Here is a 17607-nt window from a genome sequence, read left to right on the forward strand (position 1 = left end):
TCCAGGTTCTTCGCTGAGGCCTGCCAGACATCGACATGAAGGCGTCTCGACACAACCACAAACTGTCAAGATATTGGTCACGCACCAGGGATCCGGGAGCTGTCCTGATGGACACATTTAGAGGTTTGGTGTACCTTCCCTCTCATGTACATTTTACCTCCGCAATTCGAAGTTGACTTGGTACGCAGATTTTCTAGGCATCCCCTTCGACACTGCGTCTTCCTCTATGGCCGGATTTTCTCCTCCTGGGGCTGCCTGTCCTGTGCGTGACTGGCAGGTGGTGTTTCCAATAGGAAGCCACCTCCAGTCACAGTGTAGCTAGTGCAGTCACAGACTACACTGGCTCACTGAAGTGGAGGATTTTACTGGAGGGGCTGCAGCCTCTCAACCCCTAGGTAAAATCCACCACTGTTCTCCTCCCTTAGAGGGATAGTTTTGGGACGTCCCAGTGTTGAGCCGTATCGATTACCAGATAAAAGGAGATTTATGTTACCTGTTAAATCCTTTTCTTGGAATCCATAGGGGACACTGGGCGCCCACCCTGATGCTAGTGGGGGTTTTGCACTGTTACCGGTTAACCTTATCACCTCAACAGTGCTTCCTTCTCCTTCCTCTCGCTCCTTGCCTTGGGCTAGTTAACTGGTCCCCTGGTCTGGGGGGCGGGGTATAGGGGAGAGGGAGTCTGCTGGGAGGGGAACTTAACTATTTGGTGCCCAGACTCCAGCTCTGCCACATATACCCAGTTTTGAAGCCCGTGTCCCCTATGGATTCAAAGAAAAGGATTTAACCGGTAGGAACATAAATCTCCTTTTATTGGGGCACTCTGTTTAAGCAATGATATCTTAAAACATAACATTTAAATGACGTGTATATAAATGAAAATTCCAAAATAGTGGCTGTTAAAAGATGGGCACCATGGCATACTTGCCAACTCTGCTACTATTTCAGGGAGTCTCCCTGACAATGAGGGAATCTCCCTGTCTCCCTGAAGAGTCTAGCAATCTCCCTCATTTCATCCTTACCTCCATTATGAAGCTGTTATATTAAAAAACAGATATATACATTCAAATGGGATCATTAGTGTCATTTCCTTGCATTGGTTATTATAAGGCACAATGATCCCTATGAATTTCTGAAAAGTATTAGTGTGTTTTCATCAACATACAGATCTTACTAACTGCTTTTGGGCTGGTTTACATTTGGATGTAAGTCAGGTTTAGGACATGCCTCTCAGATTTATCAGTACACGCCCACTGTAACACGCGCTCATAGGTGCTGCTTTCACAATCTCCCTGAAATGCTTTTTCAAAAGTAGTCAAGTATGTACCATGGTCTATGATAAAGTACAATTACTACATATATTCCTGATAGCCTTAAACATTAAATGTCATAGATAATTTCAAGGTAGTTTGATATTCACAACCTCTTATACCACTGATTTGGTGTTACTAGTGATATCCTTATCTTAAATAGTTTTAATACCTTGCACCAATTTCAAATATTAGAAGGGATGTGAGGTTTCATTATCTGTAACCGTAATTGACTACTGGATCGGTATGCCCATGTACTCCTTTAATTAATAAAATGTAATTACCACTATCCGGTGGAAAAATCGGAACCTCTATTGCATAGAGAATAACTTAATTGTCACAAAAAGATGTACCACTGGGCAGAAATATGATTCAAACTGCCATATCCCATGTAAGAGTAGCAGCAGGGTTACTACAACTCCACGTAATTAGCTGCCCATAGGAATAATCCAGTGTGATGTGTGAATTATATGTAATGACTTTTATTTGTACAATAATAGGGCAAAACACAATGCTTTATTTTATGGGCCTTTCAAGATTACCGCTTTGTACATAATGTAAATATATTACTTCTGTCGTATTAGAATGGATTATGTGTTGCAGGTTTAGCAAATAAACATTCCTAGAAAGTATAATTTTGGTATCTCGCTAAATGTGGCCATAGCAATGTGTTTCCATCCTTTGCAGCGTTGTGTTTTTACCCAGGCTATTTACCAACATTTTATGAACTATGGGGCCGATTCAGACCCGGACGCTAAGCCGCGTACGCTCGCTATGGGCGACTGTCGCCCGTCTGCACATGCGTATGCGGCAAAACACGCATGAGCGAACCAGTCTGTGAGATGGGGAAGTGCTCGCTCGAAGCCCGCAGATGGGTCGCTCCTTTGAGTGACAGAGTGCTGTTTGTGGGTGGTAACAGGGGGGAAGGTCCAGGAAAACGGGGGAGTGGATGTGAGAACACAGATGTGACTGAGCGTCAAAACAGCGTTCTTTTGGCGTGCATAATTAGCATGTCAACGTCATTGTATAAGTAACCTAGTTGCATTTCAGCCTGCAGTGCTTGCGGTGGAGTATGGTCTACCTTAAGGGCTGCGAGCAGCTCCGACGGCTCTCGATGTTACTGAATAATCATACACTTCCTGGAGATGACTTGTGCTAAGAAAGAAAAGTGGGCGTCATTACACCAGCGAGCATTCACTCTGCCATCGCTCTGTAAGACATAGAGGGCGTCCTTTAGCCTGGCTGTGTGATCGCGGCATTTGCATATCCGCCCCCAGACGGCTGCAAGAGAGCGCAGCTTAGAGTCCGGGTCTGATTCGGCCCCTATGTTTCAACATTGAAATTGCTGAACAGACACTTGGTGGCACCATATAAATAAAAGATAATTATTTTCGTTGGTTTTGGACTGCAGACCTAAACCTAATTACAGTAAAAAGTGTATATGGGGTTAAAAATGGGAATGCCAGTTTGAAGGAGATAAAATAGAGTTTGACCACATTAATAATTTGGCTGTTGATCACATTACTGTTTGCCGTCCCTTCCTTTTGTGCAGGATCGAGTGATTATTAACCGGATAGACAATATTTGCCACTCAGTACTAAAGGGGAAATGGCCATCCTCCAGCCAGCAGTTTGAAGCACAGTGCATGGTACCTTCAGTGTTAAACAGCAATATGTGTCCAAGGAGCAGCTATAGCACTGCAGAAGCACAAAATTCAACGTACAGTAATGGCTCTCCTGGATCACATGTACAGAAGGTGAGATTGGAGTTTATGTTAAAAAAAAATAAAAAAAAAAGCATAATTGCATCAGGGGGTTTCAAGTACCCTTTTGTGTGTGTGTGTATAATATATATATATATAATAAGAAAGGAGTAGCTTAGTTTGGCAGTGCGTCTCTCAAATGTTTTTTTATTTGAACAAATAGTTTATTTTAACTGTGTTTCATAAGCTGCTGCATTTGTCATTAACTTTTATAATGCTCAGGACTTCATGGTTGCCACAATTTCTCTCATCATGACACTGCCCACGTCACATGCAGCCCTGTCTTAACTAATCTAGTCACACAAAGGGGCAGCTTGATTATCAGCTCTTTCACGTACCAAAGTATTGGGTGTGCTGTGAATATTCTAATGCTCTAATTGGCTACAGACGATCCTATCCCTGGCCACTTTAAAACCGAACTCTCGCACCCAAGCACAAGATGGAGACTGATAACAAAGCAGTGCATAGACCCTAGTCACAAACTTGTCTTTATCCACGTACTGGACCGGAAGCAAAGAGAATGCTTAAAATTATGGAAACTATTAGATATTTGGTTGGCCTATGACTTTACGATAGATATGTATCAAGGATTATGGCGCAGGCCTAGGTTGTATTACATATTACCAAATATTTTATATTTGTCCAAAACTGTATGTAGAAGCATTATCTACAAACGAAGGGCACTCATGGACTGTAAAATTAGTGATGGTTGTCAGCATCTCAATAGGGTTTAATCTCAAAAACAGGATTTCTCCCCTAATGTTGACTCAACTTTGCACATTTGGATGCACATAATTTATGTTTAGTATAGAACAGCATTGCCTATAAACTGTACATAGATGCTATCACTTTTTGTTTTTTATATATAACAATCACAGGAAACAATAACTGCTGCCACATTTCCGCCAAATGATGACCGGAAGCATAGGCGACCGTTTGAGTTTGAGAGCGACAGGTCAGATGCCAAGCCCCGAGGAGCGCAACATCTCAGCACTTCACATGGGAGAACCACTGCAGCATTGAATGGCTGGAGAGAGACTGCCATGGAGCTTTGCAGAGAGCAGTCTGCTGGAGGTAGCTCTGCTTATTCCATCAATAGCAGCACAGGAAAGATGGCTGGCATGAGTGGGTTACAAAGCTCTTTAGGATTGGATTTGTCGGGAATCTTGCAGGCTGGGCTCATCCACCCTGTCACTGGACAGATTGTAAATGGTAATTTACGGAGGGAGGAGTCTTCACTGCGAAGGAGGAGAGGAAGAAGAAAAAACGTTGAGGGGATGGATCTGGTGTTCATGAAAGACAGGGGAATGCATGCAGGAATTGTGGTAAGAGGACATGGCAGTAATAAACACAATTAAAATGTTGCAATGCTTGTAGGTAAGAGTTTAACAGCAGAGAAGATCTGATTATTTTTTGTTATTTAGTTTTCTTTCTTCCAATCTGGAGAACACTGCTACCATGGGGTTGCTTGATGAGTCCGAAGGCGCTGGCACTAAATGTAATCTCTTTTTAAAACACTGGCTCATCTCCTCTGCAACCCCTGGTTGTCAGTGTATTTTATGTGCCTATGGTAACTGGGCTTCACTGCTTAGGGGCATATTCAATCAGACGCAAAAAGTCCCGTACTTTCGCATGCCGGACTTTTCGCCGACATCGCTGGTTTTCCATGCGAAAAAGTATCGCACGCGTGCCCGCTTATCCCCATATTCAATTAGAAATAGGCAAAAATGGCACCCGGTGAAATGCAAACAGGCTAAAAGTGCTGTCAGATTTGGGGAAATCAGCCTGACACCCCCCTAAAAGATGCACTGACATTAGGGATCACTATAGACATCCCTGAATAGGCCTGCTGAAGGTATTTGGGGTACTTAAATGATCTCAATAGCTGCTAATTAGCGTGGTGAAGAATAGCATTTAGCAGTTATTTTGGTGAAAATTACTAGTCCCAGCAAATTTGGGGTACATGAAAATGGGTGCCAGGATGGTTAAAAATCGCAAAAGTGAGGTTTTGAAAAACGCACCTTCAGCATGCACCTGCAATCAAGAAAAACCCTCCCCCATACTTGCAGATCCCCCCCCCCCCGCCCCAAAGTCTATTTCGCTAGTTTTTTGGGGACCTGTCCTAAGGGTGCAGGGTAGCTTCTCCACATTTGCACCCCAAAACCACAATTCTGCACTTTTTTTCAACAGCTATTCATAGGCGAAATTTTTCCGCCGGGTACATTGCATTGCGTTTCCACACCGGCGAAAAGTCGCCACAATTGAACACAGGGATAAGTTTCCGCAGGCGAAATGACGTTACCGGTGAAACTTTTTCGCCGAAAACGGCTTTTCGACGCTAATTGAATATGGCCCTAAGTGTTATACTCAGGGGTCACCTGGGGCAATACAGCAGTTGACAACTAAGGGATTGTAAAATAAACCTCCTCATGCTAAATATTCCCAATTATTTGCTTAGGGAGGTAATATGATACACTGTTCCAGTGAAAACAGCCGAGACAGTACCTGTGAATGGCTCACACTGTTAATTCCAGTGGGCTATAATCAATAAGAGTTAGCTCCTGTGTGCTGTGTGAACAAATCTCCTCAGCTGTCTGATGAACAGCAGGCTGCCAGTGGCTGAGTATGTGTGTACTGCTGCAATGCAGCTTGTAATATGATCCTCCTGGCGGTTCCTGAAATGAAAATCCAGCAGTCTCTGGATCAATTCCAATAGTGACCACAGCTTCAGGGACAATCTTCTGCAATTAGCCAGCGGCAGGTGCAAGCAGCAAATACTGTATCAACGCCCACACTGCCCAGTTAGTGGCAGTATAACCAGGAGCTTTTTCACACTGAACAGCCTTGTTATATTGCCACAACCTGGGCAGTGTGGACGTTGATCTCTGTCATATGTCACATTTTATGCAGTTAGTATGTGGCTGTGGTACAAATTTTTTTGCAATAAACTCTCCTTTTCCAACTTTTGTAGCGGAGAGGTACTCGCTGCAGTATGCTATAATTTGCATATTGCTGGAATGATTAATTCCATGATTAGGATCTGACTACTGAGTGAGAGATGTGTAAATCCTGTAGCTGTTTTTCTCCTTCATCCACTAGGGGACACTGGAGTTCAAGACAGTGGGGTATAGACGGTGGTAGAGCAGAGCCTGGCACTTTAAATAATTTAAAAGTGTGACTGGCTCCTCCCCCTCTATGCCCCATCAGCCCCAGTTTTTAGAATGTGCCCGAGAGAGCCGGTCGCACATCTGGCTGTCTCCATCCTTTTTCATATTTTTTATTTAAACAAGCATTGAGGACAGGCAGACTGCTTGCTGTGACAGTCTGCCTGCTACGGGGGAGCTGCCGGGAGGGCACCACACGGCTACTGCAGCCTGTGTCCGGTGACCCTGAGGAGGGGGCACCAGCAGATGGAGTCATCGGACCCTGCGAGTACCCGCCACTGCTGACACCGGCATGTGTCCGGGTTCCTCGCCGCCCCCTCAGCCCAGCATCCCGGCCGCAACAGCCCGTAAGTATATCCCACTACTCCTGACTAGCTGGAGTGGTGGGCGAAAATGCTGGGCTCAGGACAGCGCCCGCTGCGCGGCTGTTACACAGCCTCCTTCCCCCTGCCAGTAAACAGGCAGTGTCGGAGCTGCTGATGAGACCCGCTGCTGCACTCGGCAGTCAGCGTCCGGGTCTCTGGCTTAGCCTAGCCACTGTTCCCCCTCTCCTATTTAAATGAGGGGATGGATAAAGCAAGGCCCCTCTACGTTGGTGACAGCGCGGTGCTATATGCAAGGAGGGAGACTGCTGCGTCCCACAGCTACATAACGGGAGTCTGCAGCCCCGCTATTATAGCTCTGCATAACGGGGCTGGGGCGGGGCTTAAGGAGCCGCTCAACGCGGCTCTAAGTTGCCGCGCTGGTGCTTGTTGGCTTATGCTCATTAGCCGCTGTAGAGCGCGGTACAGCGCTCTTAGCGGTTGGTTGCTGTGCCGGTGCCTATTTGAAGAAGCACCGACGCTGGCTCTCACAGCGCTATGCCTGCCTAGAAGAGAGGCTGGAAGATAACATAGCGCTAGTAGTGCAGAGTCCCCGTTAGCGGGACGGGGTTGATTTACCGCCATTAATGTGGCGTTGGGGGCGGGGCTTAGCGGCGACCCGGCCAAGGCCACAACGCTGGGCTCAAGGACAGCGCGTGCCGCGCTGCGGTTAGAAAGAGAAATGAGCACAGCTGCGCCTTTGTACGGGATCCCCCCTCATGTAGTCTGCACTGCAGCAGCATCCCTGAGGTTAGTAAGCGGCTCACTGTAATAATGCCGCTTCCCTGTACAACGCTCTGGAACATCCTGCCTGAGCAATGCCAGCAGTCAGTTCCAACACAGGTGGGCAAGGAGAGGCTGCAAGACAGGACCCGCCATAGCTGAAATCGGCAGAGTCCGGGTCTCCTGCCCCTTCCCCAGCATGGCTGTTAGTAGGGAAGCCTCTGTGGCTTAGTGGGTTAAAAGCTAATCTCCCTACTGGTTATGATGGTGGAGCCCCTGGTTCTAATTCCCATCTAGATCTCTATTCCTGACAGCGGTGAGGTCTCCGTTGCACCGTGCACCCTCCCGCCCTGTATGCTGCGTTCTCTTGCAGGGAGGTGCGGGCGCTGTTGCAGTGCTTGTACAGGGAGGAGGCTTTCCGGTGGCGCGCACTCCACGCGCTACAGACCTGGGCCCTCCATTTCAGTTTTCGGGCTAGGCATAATGCAGCACTGCCTTAGCGATTAGCAGCTCTCATCTATTAACAGGAGGAGACGCTGCGTTACGCAGCTCCTGGCTGTGCTGAGCAACTTTACATGCCCGCTCCTCCAAATGATGATTAAACCCCCCTCGCTTGTGTAGGAGCCATGATCGCTCCTCCCGTGTTATCGGCACCGGCTGGACCTTCAACTACTCCGCTTTTATGCGGTTCTACTGCGGGGGCAAGTAGCGCTGTGTTGACTGGAGTATATCAGTGGCTCACACAGCGTGGTAATTCAGGAATGCATACAGTCCAGCGACTACAACAGCGCCCCTGCTTCCCTATTATGGGCAGCAGTATCTACCTGCACACAAGCAGTATAGCTCAGTGCACTACCTGCAGCAGGGGAGTGCTTTAGCACTGGTCTCCTACGAGACCCCTCCCTTTTTGGGAGTGCTTCAGTAAATAATAGGGAATGTCCGTCACTGTATGACAGGAGTATTCCCAGCTAAATACGCTGTGCTGACGGGACACGGTCCCGCCATTTTGCCAGACAGTGTAGTGGTTAGCGTTGCTGCCTCGCAGCAGTGAGGTCGTGGGTTCTCTTCCCACCGTGGTCCTAGCTGTGTGGAGTTTGCAAGCAACGGGTGTTACCCCCTGTCATGGCTTCCCCTTGGTTCTATAACAAAGGGCACTTGGCTTAACCTAATTAAAGATTTATAGTATGTATAGTACTTGTACTAGTCATTGTTCTGGTTGCTGGGGCCAAAACTTATCGTTATAGCTTACCCGTAACCAGGGTTAGCACATTATTGCGTCCCATCCCCAGGCTTATGCCTCATAACCCTGAACACGCTCTATCTCGTCTGATTTTGGAAGCTAAGCAGGGTCAGGCCTGGTTAGTACTTCGATCGGAGACCACCTGGGAATACCAGGTGCTGTAGGCTTATATAGGTGCCAGTACATATACTACATTATAGGCTGGTTTTAAAACCTTCCAGTTCTGTATAGTGCTAGCTACTGTGCATAGCTAGTTGTTAGCAGAATGGGAACTAGCCTAAACCCCTGTTTGCACTATAACACCGCTTTATGCGGTACTGAGAGGGGCCAGTTACTCAGCCGGTGCACATTCCCGGCTAGAGGCGCTGGGCTGACGGGACACAGTGCCGTCATTGCAGCGCAGGGTATTACCCACTGTCAGGCTTCCCCTTGGCTTTATAACAAAGGGTGCCTAGCTTAATCTAATGGCCTGATATCATAGCCTGTGAAGGTTACTCCATGGTGTACTAGCTACTCTGCCTAAACTGAGATCGTCTTTTTGATTCCCTCTTCGAAAAACGGGTTAATCTGGAGCTAAAATAGCTCACCTGAAGCACGCACGCTCATAATATATAAGGCGAGTACACCAGTAACAGAAGTCCCAGGAACGACACCAGTCTGGGACAGCACGCTGCTAACACATCTTGCCTCTACGCCATAACAGAATGACGGCCACATGAGCAGCCTCCCGGCGTGGAGGTAAGCCACGGTATATATGTGTGTATGTATGTATATATATATATGTGTATATATATATATATGTGTATATATATATATATATATATATATATATTAGTATATGTTGTATTTTATACCAGCCCTGCTTTAGAATATATACATGCTGGAGTGAATTTGTCCTTCCATGGCGCTAATTATGCTCAGGTTCTATTTTGAATATTATCGTCGCCTACTAAACTTGTATGTAGGTACACGTATGCATATGTGGATATCGCGTCTTATCCTCACCATAACATACTAGCATAATTAAAGATGCTACGATTGGAGGCTGGACGCTCCTGATGCGGTAGTTGGTACAATGACTCCGCTTTACACTATCTCTCCCTAGAAATTGGGTTGTGTGTGTGTGTATGAATATATAATGTTTATACTTCCACATTCATTAGGTTTACCTATTATTCCACGGATGCGTAGCCGTCTGGGTTTACCATAAGCTGTAGGTTATATCCATTCCTATTATATGGTGGTTCTATAAACTAGAGTCATGTTCTGCAGCTTACATAGTGATAGTCACAATTCCCTGGGCATTGCTTCCAGTATGGTCCCTATACATGTCCTGGGGCGCGCCCCATTCGGGGATCTATTCTCATTACAACTACAGTGGTGCACTTGTATTAATATTTCCGAACAGGTACCCTTCTCAGTATCTATTCCGGTACTCCATATTTTTGTCGCATATCTCCATAAAATGAGTCTCAAAAGGGCCCTTAGGTACAATTCATACCATGAGGCCTTGGTCCGCCCACAGAACAGGCTCAATTTAGAGTCCTGTTATACGACCACCTGGTCTCCACTAACATTTTATTAGTTTCCACACTAATTTCTACTGCACTTCTCCAGACTAAGGTCCGAGCTGTGGAGCATTGGTCTTAGCCCACTGAAGCTACTCTTTATACCTAACATGGCGGGTTGCTGTGTGATAAAAGGTCAGTGACATTCTACATAGCGTCCAGAGTGCTTCTGGTCGCTCACAGGTAAGAGCTTACCTCACTAATGCCTAGGAAGATGCTCCTATTTCATGCAACCTGACATACATAACGTTAGTCTCCCTTACGGAGCCTAGCGGCTGTCCTAGCAGCCCTCTGCTCTTTTAATCAGTTGGCTCTACACTTTAGAGTTTCCCTGGTGTGTGGTTGCATAGTTTGTACATTGAGATTAGCGACACTATTCTACTAGAATCTGTTAGGGTTATGGACCAAAGCGCATCTCTGGGCTAGTGCACATCTTTACATAAGTGTGACAGTCACTATGTTCCACGCAGGGGGCCTGGTTGGGTTTTCCTGTTCAGTATCTGTTGATATTTTATCACACTAATAGGTACCTGACGGGTACTTGCATGGTTGTCCTGCTGCCCTGGCCTTGCTGTGTGGGATGTTTCCCTATATTGGTAGCTCTCCCTGGGTGGGGTTACATTCGTGCTCCTTTACTGCTAAGTTCCTGGTTGTTTTCACACTATGTTCGGGCCGGCAGTTGGTACTGACTACGCACTTCCATCAGGTTGGAAGTTGTCTTTTTATCCCTGTTTTCAGTATGGGTTATACTGCTGTCTGACCCTCTGAAAGGAATTGTAGTCTCCATCCTCTCGTATTCGCCTCTGCCTCATGTCCCGTGGGATCTCCACACGTTGGAGACTTCTATGGTATAACCTCTCCGCTGGTTCACAACTTTGTTGTAGTGGGACCTCAGGGATCGTTCCAAGCGATTGTTCGGTCTTGTCTTTGACCTCGCAGCATACTCTTTATTGGGAGTCTGTGGACAGGATCAACTTTGTATCTGTTGATTGGTATTGTCATACTTCTATCTATATGATTAAGACCAGCGGTGCTGGGATTCTGCTGTCTGCAGCTGTTGCAGTTTCCTGTGCAGACTCTAGTACGATTCACGAGTTCTTCTCGTTTTCTGCCCTTCTCCTATGGATTCTTATTGGGGCTCTCTGCTACCAGCTGTCTGGTTTGGTCTATTTTCAGCCGCTTCTCAACTGTGATTGTTTTCTCGCCAGCCGTTCTGTTCATTTTGGCTTCCGCTATGCGTACGTTGTGGAAGTTCTTCTGTGACTGTCTCCTGAGGAGTAGTGTTTGTCTACTGTGCTCTACGACACTTGATCCTCTGCCTCTGCTGGGCCTATTGTTCTTGGCAGTCCCTATTTCGGTTTGGCCGAGGGGTCAGCAAGTTCTCCGCGCTTCCCACCCAGGAGGTTGGCTTTGGGACGTCCCCACTGTCTGGAACTCCAGTGTCCCCTAGTGGATGAAGGAGAAAACTGGATTTTGGTACTTACCGATAAATCCCTTTCTCCGATTCCACAGGGGACACTGGACGCCCGCCCAGCGCTGCGTACCTGATGTTTTGTTGGGTTCATTCTATGGTTGTGTGACTGCATGGTTCCCTGTTATGGGTTCCACTCTTCTCATTCAGTCGGTCTTGTTCCGTTCTGTGGTCTTCTCCTTCTCCTCGTTTTCTTTTCTCTTGTCCTCCGTCTCCTCTCGGGCTCAGTTCTTAAACTGGGGCTGATGGGGCATAGAGGGGGAGGAGCCAGTCACACTTTTAAATTATTTAAAGTGCCAGGCTCTGCTCTACCACCGTCTATACCCCACTGTCTTGAACTCCAGTGTCCCCTGTGGAATCGGAGAAAGGGATTTATCGGTAAGTACCAAAATCCTGTTTTCCTGTTACCAGTCTATAATTTTCACTCTTCTCCATACAGGGTCTGCGTGATGAATCTACCCAGCTCGGCTCTGCTCATATAGATGGCTCTGTCTCTGGTCCTACACAGTCTGCAGCCACTAAAGTACAGGCTGAGAAGGTGATTCCTAACAAAAGCCTCCTGGAGTGGCTGCGACAGCAGTCAGACTGCACAATAGACATACCAACTTATGGAGGTGTAAGTAGATGCATTCACATTTTATCTTTTATACTTCCCTTGTTCTTTTTTTTGGTAGCCACAAATGAAGCTTTTTTTTTTTGTGAAAACAAGGCTAAGATGATCTACGCACATAAATCGCAATTTTTTTTCCAAGGGGTTGTATGTTTACTATAGTCAATTGGGAAATGGGCTTTAGCAAAGCAGAAAACTTGTTTAGCCAGGTCAATGTTATGACCATGGAGATGTATATTATGGAACTATTGAACATTACGTTTCATTTTTAATAACGAGTGTGACAAAGCTGCACATTCCTGTATGGGATATACTTATGGGAAATACTACTCCTTTTCTAGAAGAGAGTTCTGCTAAATAAAACCTCATATTTGTAATTAATTTATGTGCAGAATCAAATGAGCTTCTTTACGTGAAGTTTATCATATGCAGATTGTGCCCTAATCTGTGAATGTATAAACCTGCAAAGCACTCAATTAAAAAAATACTAATACTTTACATGGGAATGGCGTTCATTTACAGCTGGCTAGAATGAATGGTAACACCATTTTCTGATTTTGGCAAAACGCAGCCAGATCTTTTGCAGTTCAGTATTTGCTTCCCACACCCACTTCAGACACTTGCTGAATCTAGTACTTAATTTACATAATAAAAAGTAATTGATTTCTGTTTACCCCTAATTGCACTATACCAATATGTTGCCTGCGTATATCCTACAACCATGCTGTCTTGTAGAGTTTTTCGGAGAAACCCAAACCCAGACGGCAGCGTTGCAAAGACCCTAGTAAACTGGAAGTTAACATCCTGACTGGCGAAGAGAGGATGCCAGTTATCAACAAGGACACCGGACGAAGGGTATGACCATTACTACAGGACGCCAGATCTATACTTTTCTGCAAAAAAGAATGGAATGCCATATACAAAATCCAATCCTAATATTTTTATATGCAAAAACAGAAATATTAGATTTAAAATGGTTAAATTAATTCTAATATGACGACTCTATGGGTGATTCAAGGTCCGATACTATTGTTATCGCAGCTGCTACCATGGTAAAAGCTACAATAGCACTATTATGGTAATGCAGCAGGAGGCATCACGCCTCCTGCATGCATTACTGTTCTGAGCTGCATCCATGGACGCAGCATTGGACCATCTGCGTGATCCTCTGATGGCTGATTGAACACGGAGTTGCTTAAAAGAGGCCAGGAAATCTCCATCAGCTGACGTAGATCCTGGCCTCTTCCCTGCCCCCAACAGTAGAGACATGCCTACATTTGGGTAAACTGATGCAGTCGCCGCCCCCTCCCCTGCCCAGAAACAGCAGCAGACTGTTAATCACTGATAGTCTGCTGCCGCTCTGCATGCGATCACGCAATACCTCTACTGCACATGCGCAGTACGGGTCTTGCGCCAGCACAGGACAGCACAATCAGAGATGTGCGCTAACCATCAGGTTAGCGCACATATCTGAATTAGCCCCTCTATTCTCTGTTTTAAAAGGGAATAGACTGTAAGCTCTCACGAGCAGGGCACTCTTCTCTCATGTGCTTTTCCTTCCCTCTGCCATCATCGGCACCAAACCTTTGGGTTTGACTGCCCCACTGCTCATGCACCAACGTTTATAAACCTAGTTAATGTTCTGCAATGTTTTGTACTGTAAGTCACTTTTTTCTTGTTTTGTTCATACTTTTTGTTTACGTAGTCCTGTAAGATGCCCTTATGGCACCATAAAAATAAAGGATAATAATATAGATGTATTCATTTACTAGATAAAAATAATTTCTATTCCAGGGTCCATAGGCTCCACAGACCTTGGGGTATAGGTGATGATGGGAGTCATCAGGGTTACACGCAGTTAAAATTTTCTCAGGATGCACTGGGTCTCCCTTCTATACCCCGCCCCCGGGCCAGAGGCACCTCAGTTTCGTTGGGTGCCCGGCCGGAGTTGGGTCACAGCACGTGGTGGGGCTGTTAAAACAGCCCCTGAAGATTTTATTATTTTTAAAGAAGTTTTTTCAAGAGCGGATAGCGCAGACAGTCCAGGAGATGTCCGCGCTGCCGCTCCGTCACCCCACCGACGCTGGTACGGATCCGGGGATCTCGGCGGGCTTCCTGGGTCTTGGCTAGCAGTGACCCCGGAGGATCCCTGGACTGCGACCAGACGCTGCAGGGCCTAAAGTAAGTGGCGGGTCACTGCGGTGGTGAGCCGCCAAGGCGCAGTCCTTTTCCCCCAGGGCTGGGGACTCTCTGGGGATGCCAGCATGTGGTGCCAGGCACTGAGTCCTGCGCTTCCACCAGGGACAGCAGGCTGGAGGGATGACGGAAATGCTCCAGCGTCCCGGGGGTTAAACGCTGGCCAGGGCAGGCTGCCTTCCCTGTCTAACAGCCGGCTCCTCCTCTCAGCTAAAGTGCACCTTTCCACTGTGGTCTGGCTACGCTAAGCTGCTCTCCTCCTCGGGCCACACTACCTCTGAGTTCTCCGGCGGCCATTTTCTTGGATGGCAATGTCGCAGTTCTCTCTGGCCAGCGTGTGCCCGGTCCCCCTGCACACCTCTCCCTTTTGCGTCAGTGTATGCAGCACTATTGCTTACCAGACACTGAGTCTGCGTAGTTGATTATAGTGCCATGGTGCAGGTTCATTTCTTCATGGTATGTGACTTATGCTAGCGCTGTCTGTCTGTGTCTATTTTTTCACAACCTATCAGTACCAAACTGTCATTTCTTCCAACTGTCTCTATCTCTGATTCATGCCCTGATTACAGGTGTAGTCAGGGTGTTTCTAGATATCTCACATATATAAAGCTAGGTATTTGTGAGAATTGTCGCATACTGTTGTATGTGGCACTCTGCCATATCTGAGCAGTAAGCTCCTGCAGCTTGCCCAAGCGTCAGACTGGTCCAGTAATTTGCCTTCCTAACAAGTAATATATATAGATATATACTTAGTGGTGGCATTTTTACTCGGTGCTGTATTATGTACGATATTGCTCTACAGCTACGTCTGGGAGGGACAATAATGTGCGCTATGCTGCACCCACTCTGCTATTTTGCAGTTCAGGTGCTGCAGGTTTATGTGAGGAGGAGATGATACAGGATGGATTAGGTTGTATAATCCACTAGGCCCTTCTAAAGGGCTTCCCTTTTATCTCCGGTCCTGGCTACTATTATGGGCCGCTTAGCGGTACCAGTTGGTTTCTCCTCTATGGGCTTACCACAGCAGTCTGTTTTTTCATTTCCCTTTCGGGGATTTTCTACAACAGATTACTGCTATGCAGATTCCTCCTGTGCCCCCGCCAGGGGTAGATGGTGGCTACCTCTACTGCTCTACAGACTTGTTGCAGGAGGAGAAAGCCGCTTAGCCATCTAGGTGTCCTCTGGTGTCAGCATAGTCCACACACATCTCTGAGATGTCATCTGATGACTGAAAGATTGTGGATGTCTCTAACCCTGAGTCCCCTCCACTGGAGATGGAGACTCTGTTCGGGGTTACTATTCCTGCTTTGGTGTTAACTGTCAGAGCTGTCTGGGTCATAGAGGATGTCGAACCAGCTCCTCGGTTCAAACAGGCTCTGTTTGTACAAATGAAGGGCTACTTCTGCGGAATTCCCTTTATCGGATCATTTGGTTGATCGCAGGGCTACAGCCTGGCGAATGCCCGGTAAGCTGCATGTTATCCATTTCCTGAAGTACCTTGCTCGAAATGGAACTCACCCCCTGCAGTGGCCATGTAATATGGTTATTACAAGTACTACGTTACTTATGCCTTCCATTTCTTCCCTGAATGTTAGGAAGGTGGAGGTTTACCGGAAGTCTATATACCTTCCCTCAAATGCTTCTAGGCCTCAGAGGTTTTTTTGGATGGTAACATCAGAGCTGCAGCCACACATATTGGGAAGGCTGTTCTGGATATCAGTCTCCTGACTTCCAGTGTCTCGGCTGCAGCTGTGTTGGCTCGCCATTTCCTGTGGTGGCGTTCTTGGATGGCAGAGGCTGATTCCAAGAAAGGAATACAATGCTTTCCCATACACTGGAGAAGTATTGTTCGGTCCTGACATGGACAGAATTGTGGACGCGTTGGCAGCGGTTAATTCTGCGTTTCTGCCTTCGGATTCAGCAAAGCCTTGCACCTTCTCCTTTCAATTCTTAAGTCCTCAGGGTTAACCACAGGTCAGGCCTTCCCAAGTCAGCTTCCAAGTCAGGCCTGGAGAACAAGACATCCTGCTTCCAAGTCAGAGGATAAACCATCAGCTTACCAGGACGGGCCTCCCTCTGGGGGATACCAGGGTGGGATGCCAACTTCTTCAGTTCACCCAGTGTTGGTGTCGAACCACCGTAGACACATGGGTAAGAGAAGTAGTGTCTCACAGGAAGACAAGGCCTTACAAATCCAGAAAACCATACAATCCTTGCTTCGAGCAGTAGCCATTGTACCTGTCCCATTGCCCCAGAGGGGAACGGGTTGTTATTCCAATCTCTTTCTGGTTCAATATCCGACTGGATTTACTACACCTCGGGTGTTTACCAAAATTATGGCAATGATGGCAGCCCATCTGGGGCTGCAGGGGAAGTCCGCATGTTACCAAACCTGGATGACCTTTCACTGTTGGCAGGGTCTCCAGAGGGACTTCACCACCACCTACAGCTGACTATATCTATGCTACAGATGCATGAGTGGTTAGTCAATTGGAAAAAGTCCTCCCTGATCCCATCCTGAAGGATGCTACATCTGGGAGCTCTGTTGGATTCACAACAGCAGCGGATCTTTTTGTCTACGGAAAGGTCTCCACTTTGCAGACGCAAGTACGCAGATGCCTCCACAGTCGCAGAGGGTCCATCCACTCAGTGATGTAGTTACAGCGATGTAGTCCTTGGTGTCGACATGGTGAAATATACCCAGTTTCATTCCCGGTCTCTGCAAGAATTGATCCTCTTCTGGTGGGACAGATTACCCCATTGAATAAAGACGCAAACGATGGTGCTCTCGCCGGAGGTGCGTCTGTCTCTTGCTTGGTGGCTGCAGACGGGCCACCTCACCAGGGGGCGCCCCTTTTGGATTCCGGTCTGGGTCCTTCTGACAACAGATGCCAGTTTCCAGGGTTGGGGCGCAGTGGCAGGTCCACTCTCATTTCGGGGACGGTGGACAGCAGAGGAGTCTGCCCTACCAATAAACATATTGGAACTTCGGGCGGTCTTCAGGGCCCTGCAACAACCCAGACTCATACTTCACGGAAAGCCCGTGCAAGTTCAGTTAGACAACGCCACGACCGTGGCTTACATCGACCATAAAGGAGGAACTCGTGGTCACGCAGCAATGACAGGGGTGTCATGCATTCTGACATGGGCGGAAGGTAATCTCCCAGCCATATCAGCAGTGTCCGCTTCCCAATTGAGAAT

At 47.1% G+C, this 17607-nt stretch overlaps 1 protein-coding gene across 2 annotated transcripts in view; it reads left to right on the forward strand.

The window, feature by feature from the left end:
• Positions 1 to 17607, forward strand: part of CHD6 (chromodomain helicase DNA binding protein 6) — a 194667-nt gene that overhangs the window by 163781 nt on the left and 13279 nt on the right. For both annotated transcript variants that reach the window (XM_088480666.1, XM_088480667.1), the window contains 4 exons: positions 2863 to 3066; positions 3951 to 4397; positions 12040 to 12216; positions 12946 to 13065. In XM_088480666.1, the coding sequence (XP_088336792.1) occupies positions 2863 to 3066; positions 3951 to 4397; positions 12040 to 12216; positions 12946 to 13065 (948 nt within the window). The remainder of the gene's footprint in view (positions 1 to 2862; positions 3067 to 3950; positions 4398 to 12039; positions 12217 to 12945; positions 13066 to 17607) is intronic.

This window comes from Taudactylus pleione, unplaced genomic scaffold, assembly GCF_031769625.1.
Source record: "Taudactylus pleione unplaced genomic scaffold, aTauple2 ptg000256l, whole genome shotgun sequence".
NCBI classification, from domain to species: Eukaryota; Metazoa; Chordata; class Amphibia; order Anura; family Myobatrachidae; genus Taudactylus; species Taudactylus pleione.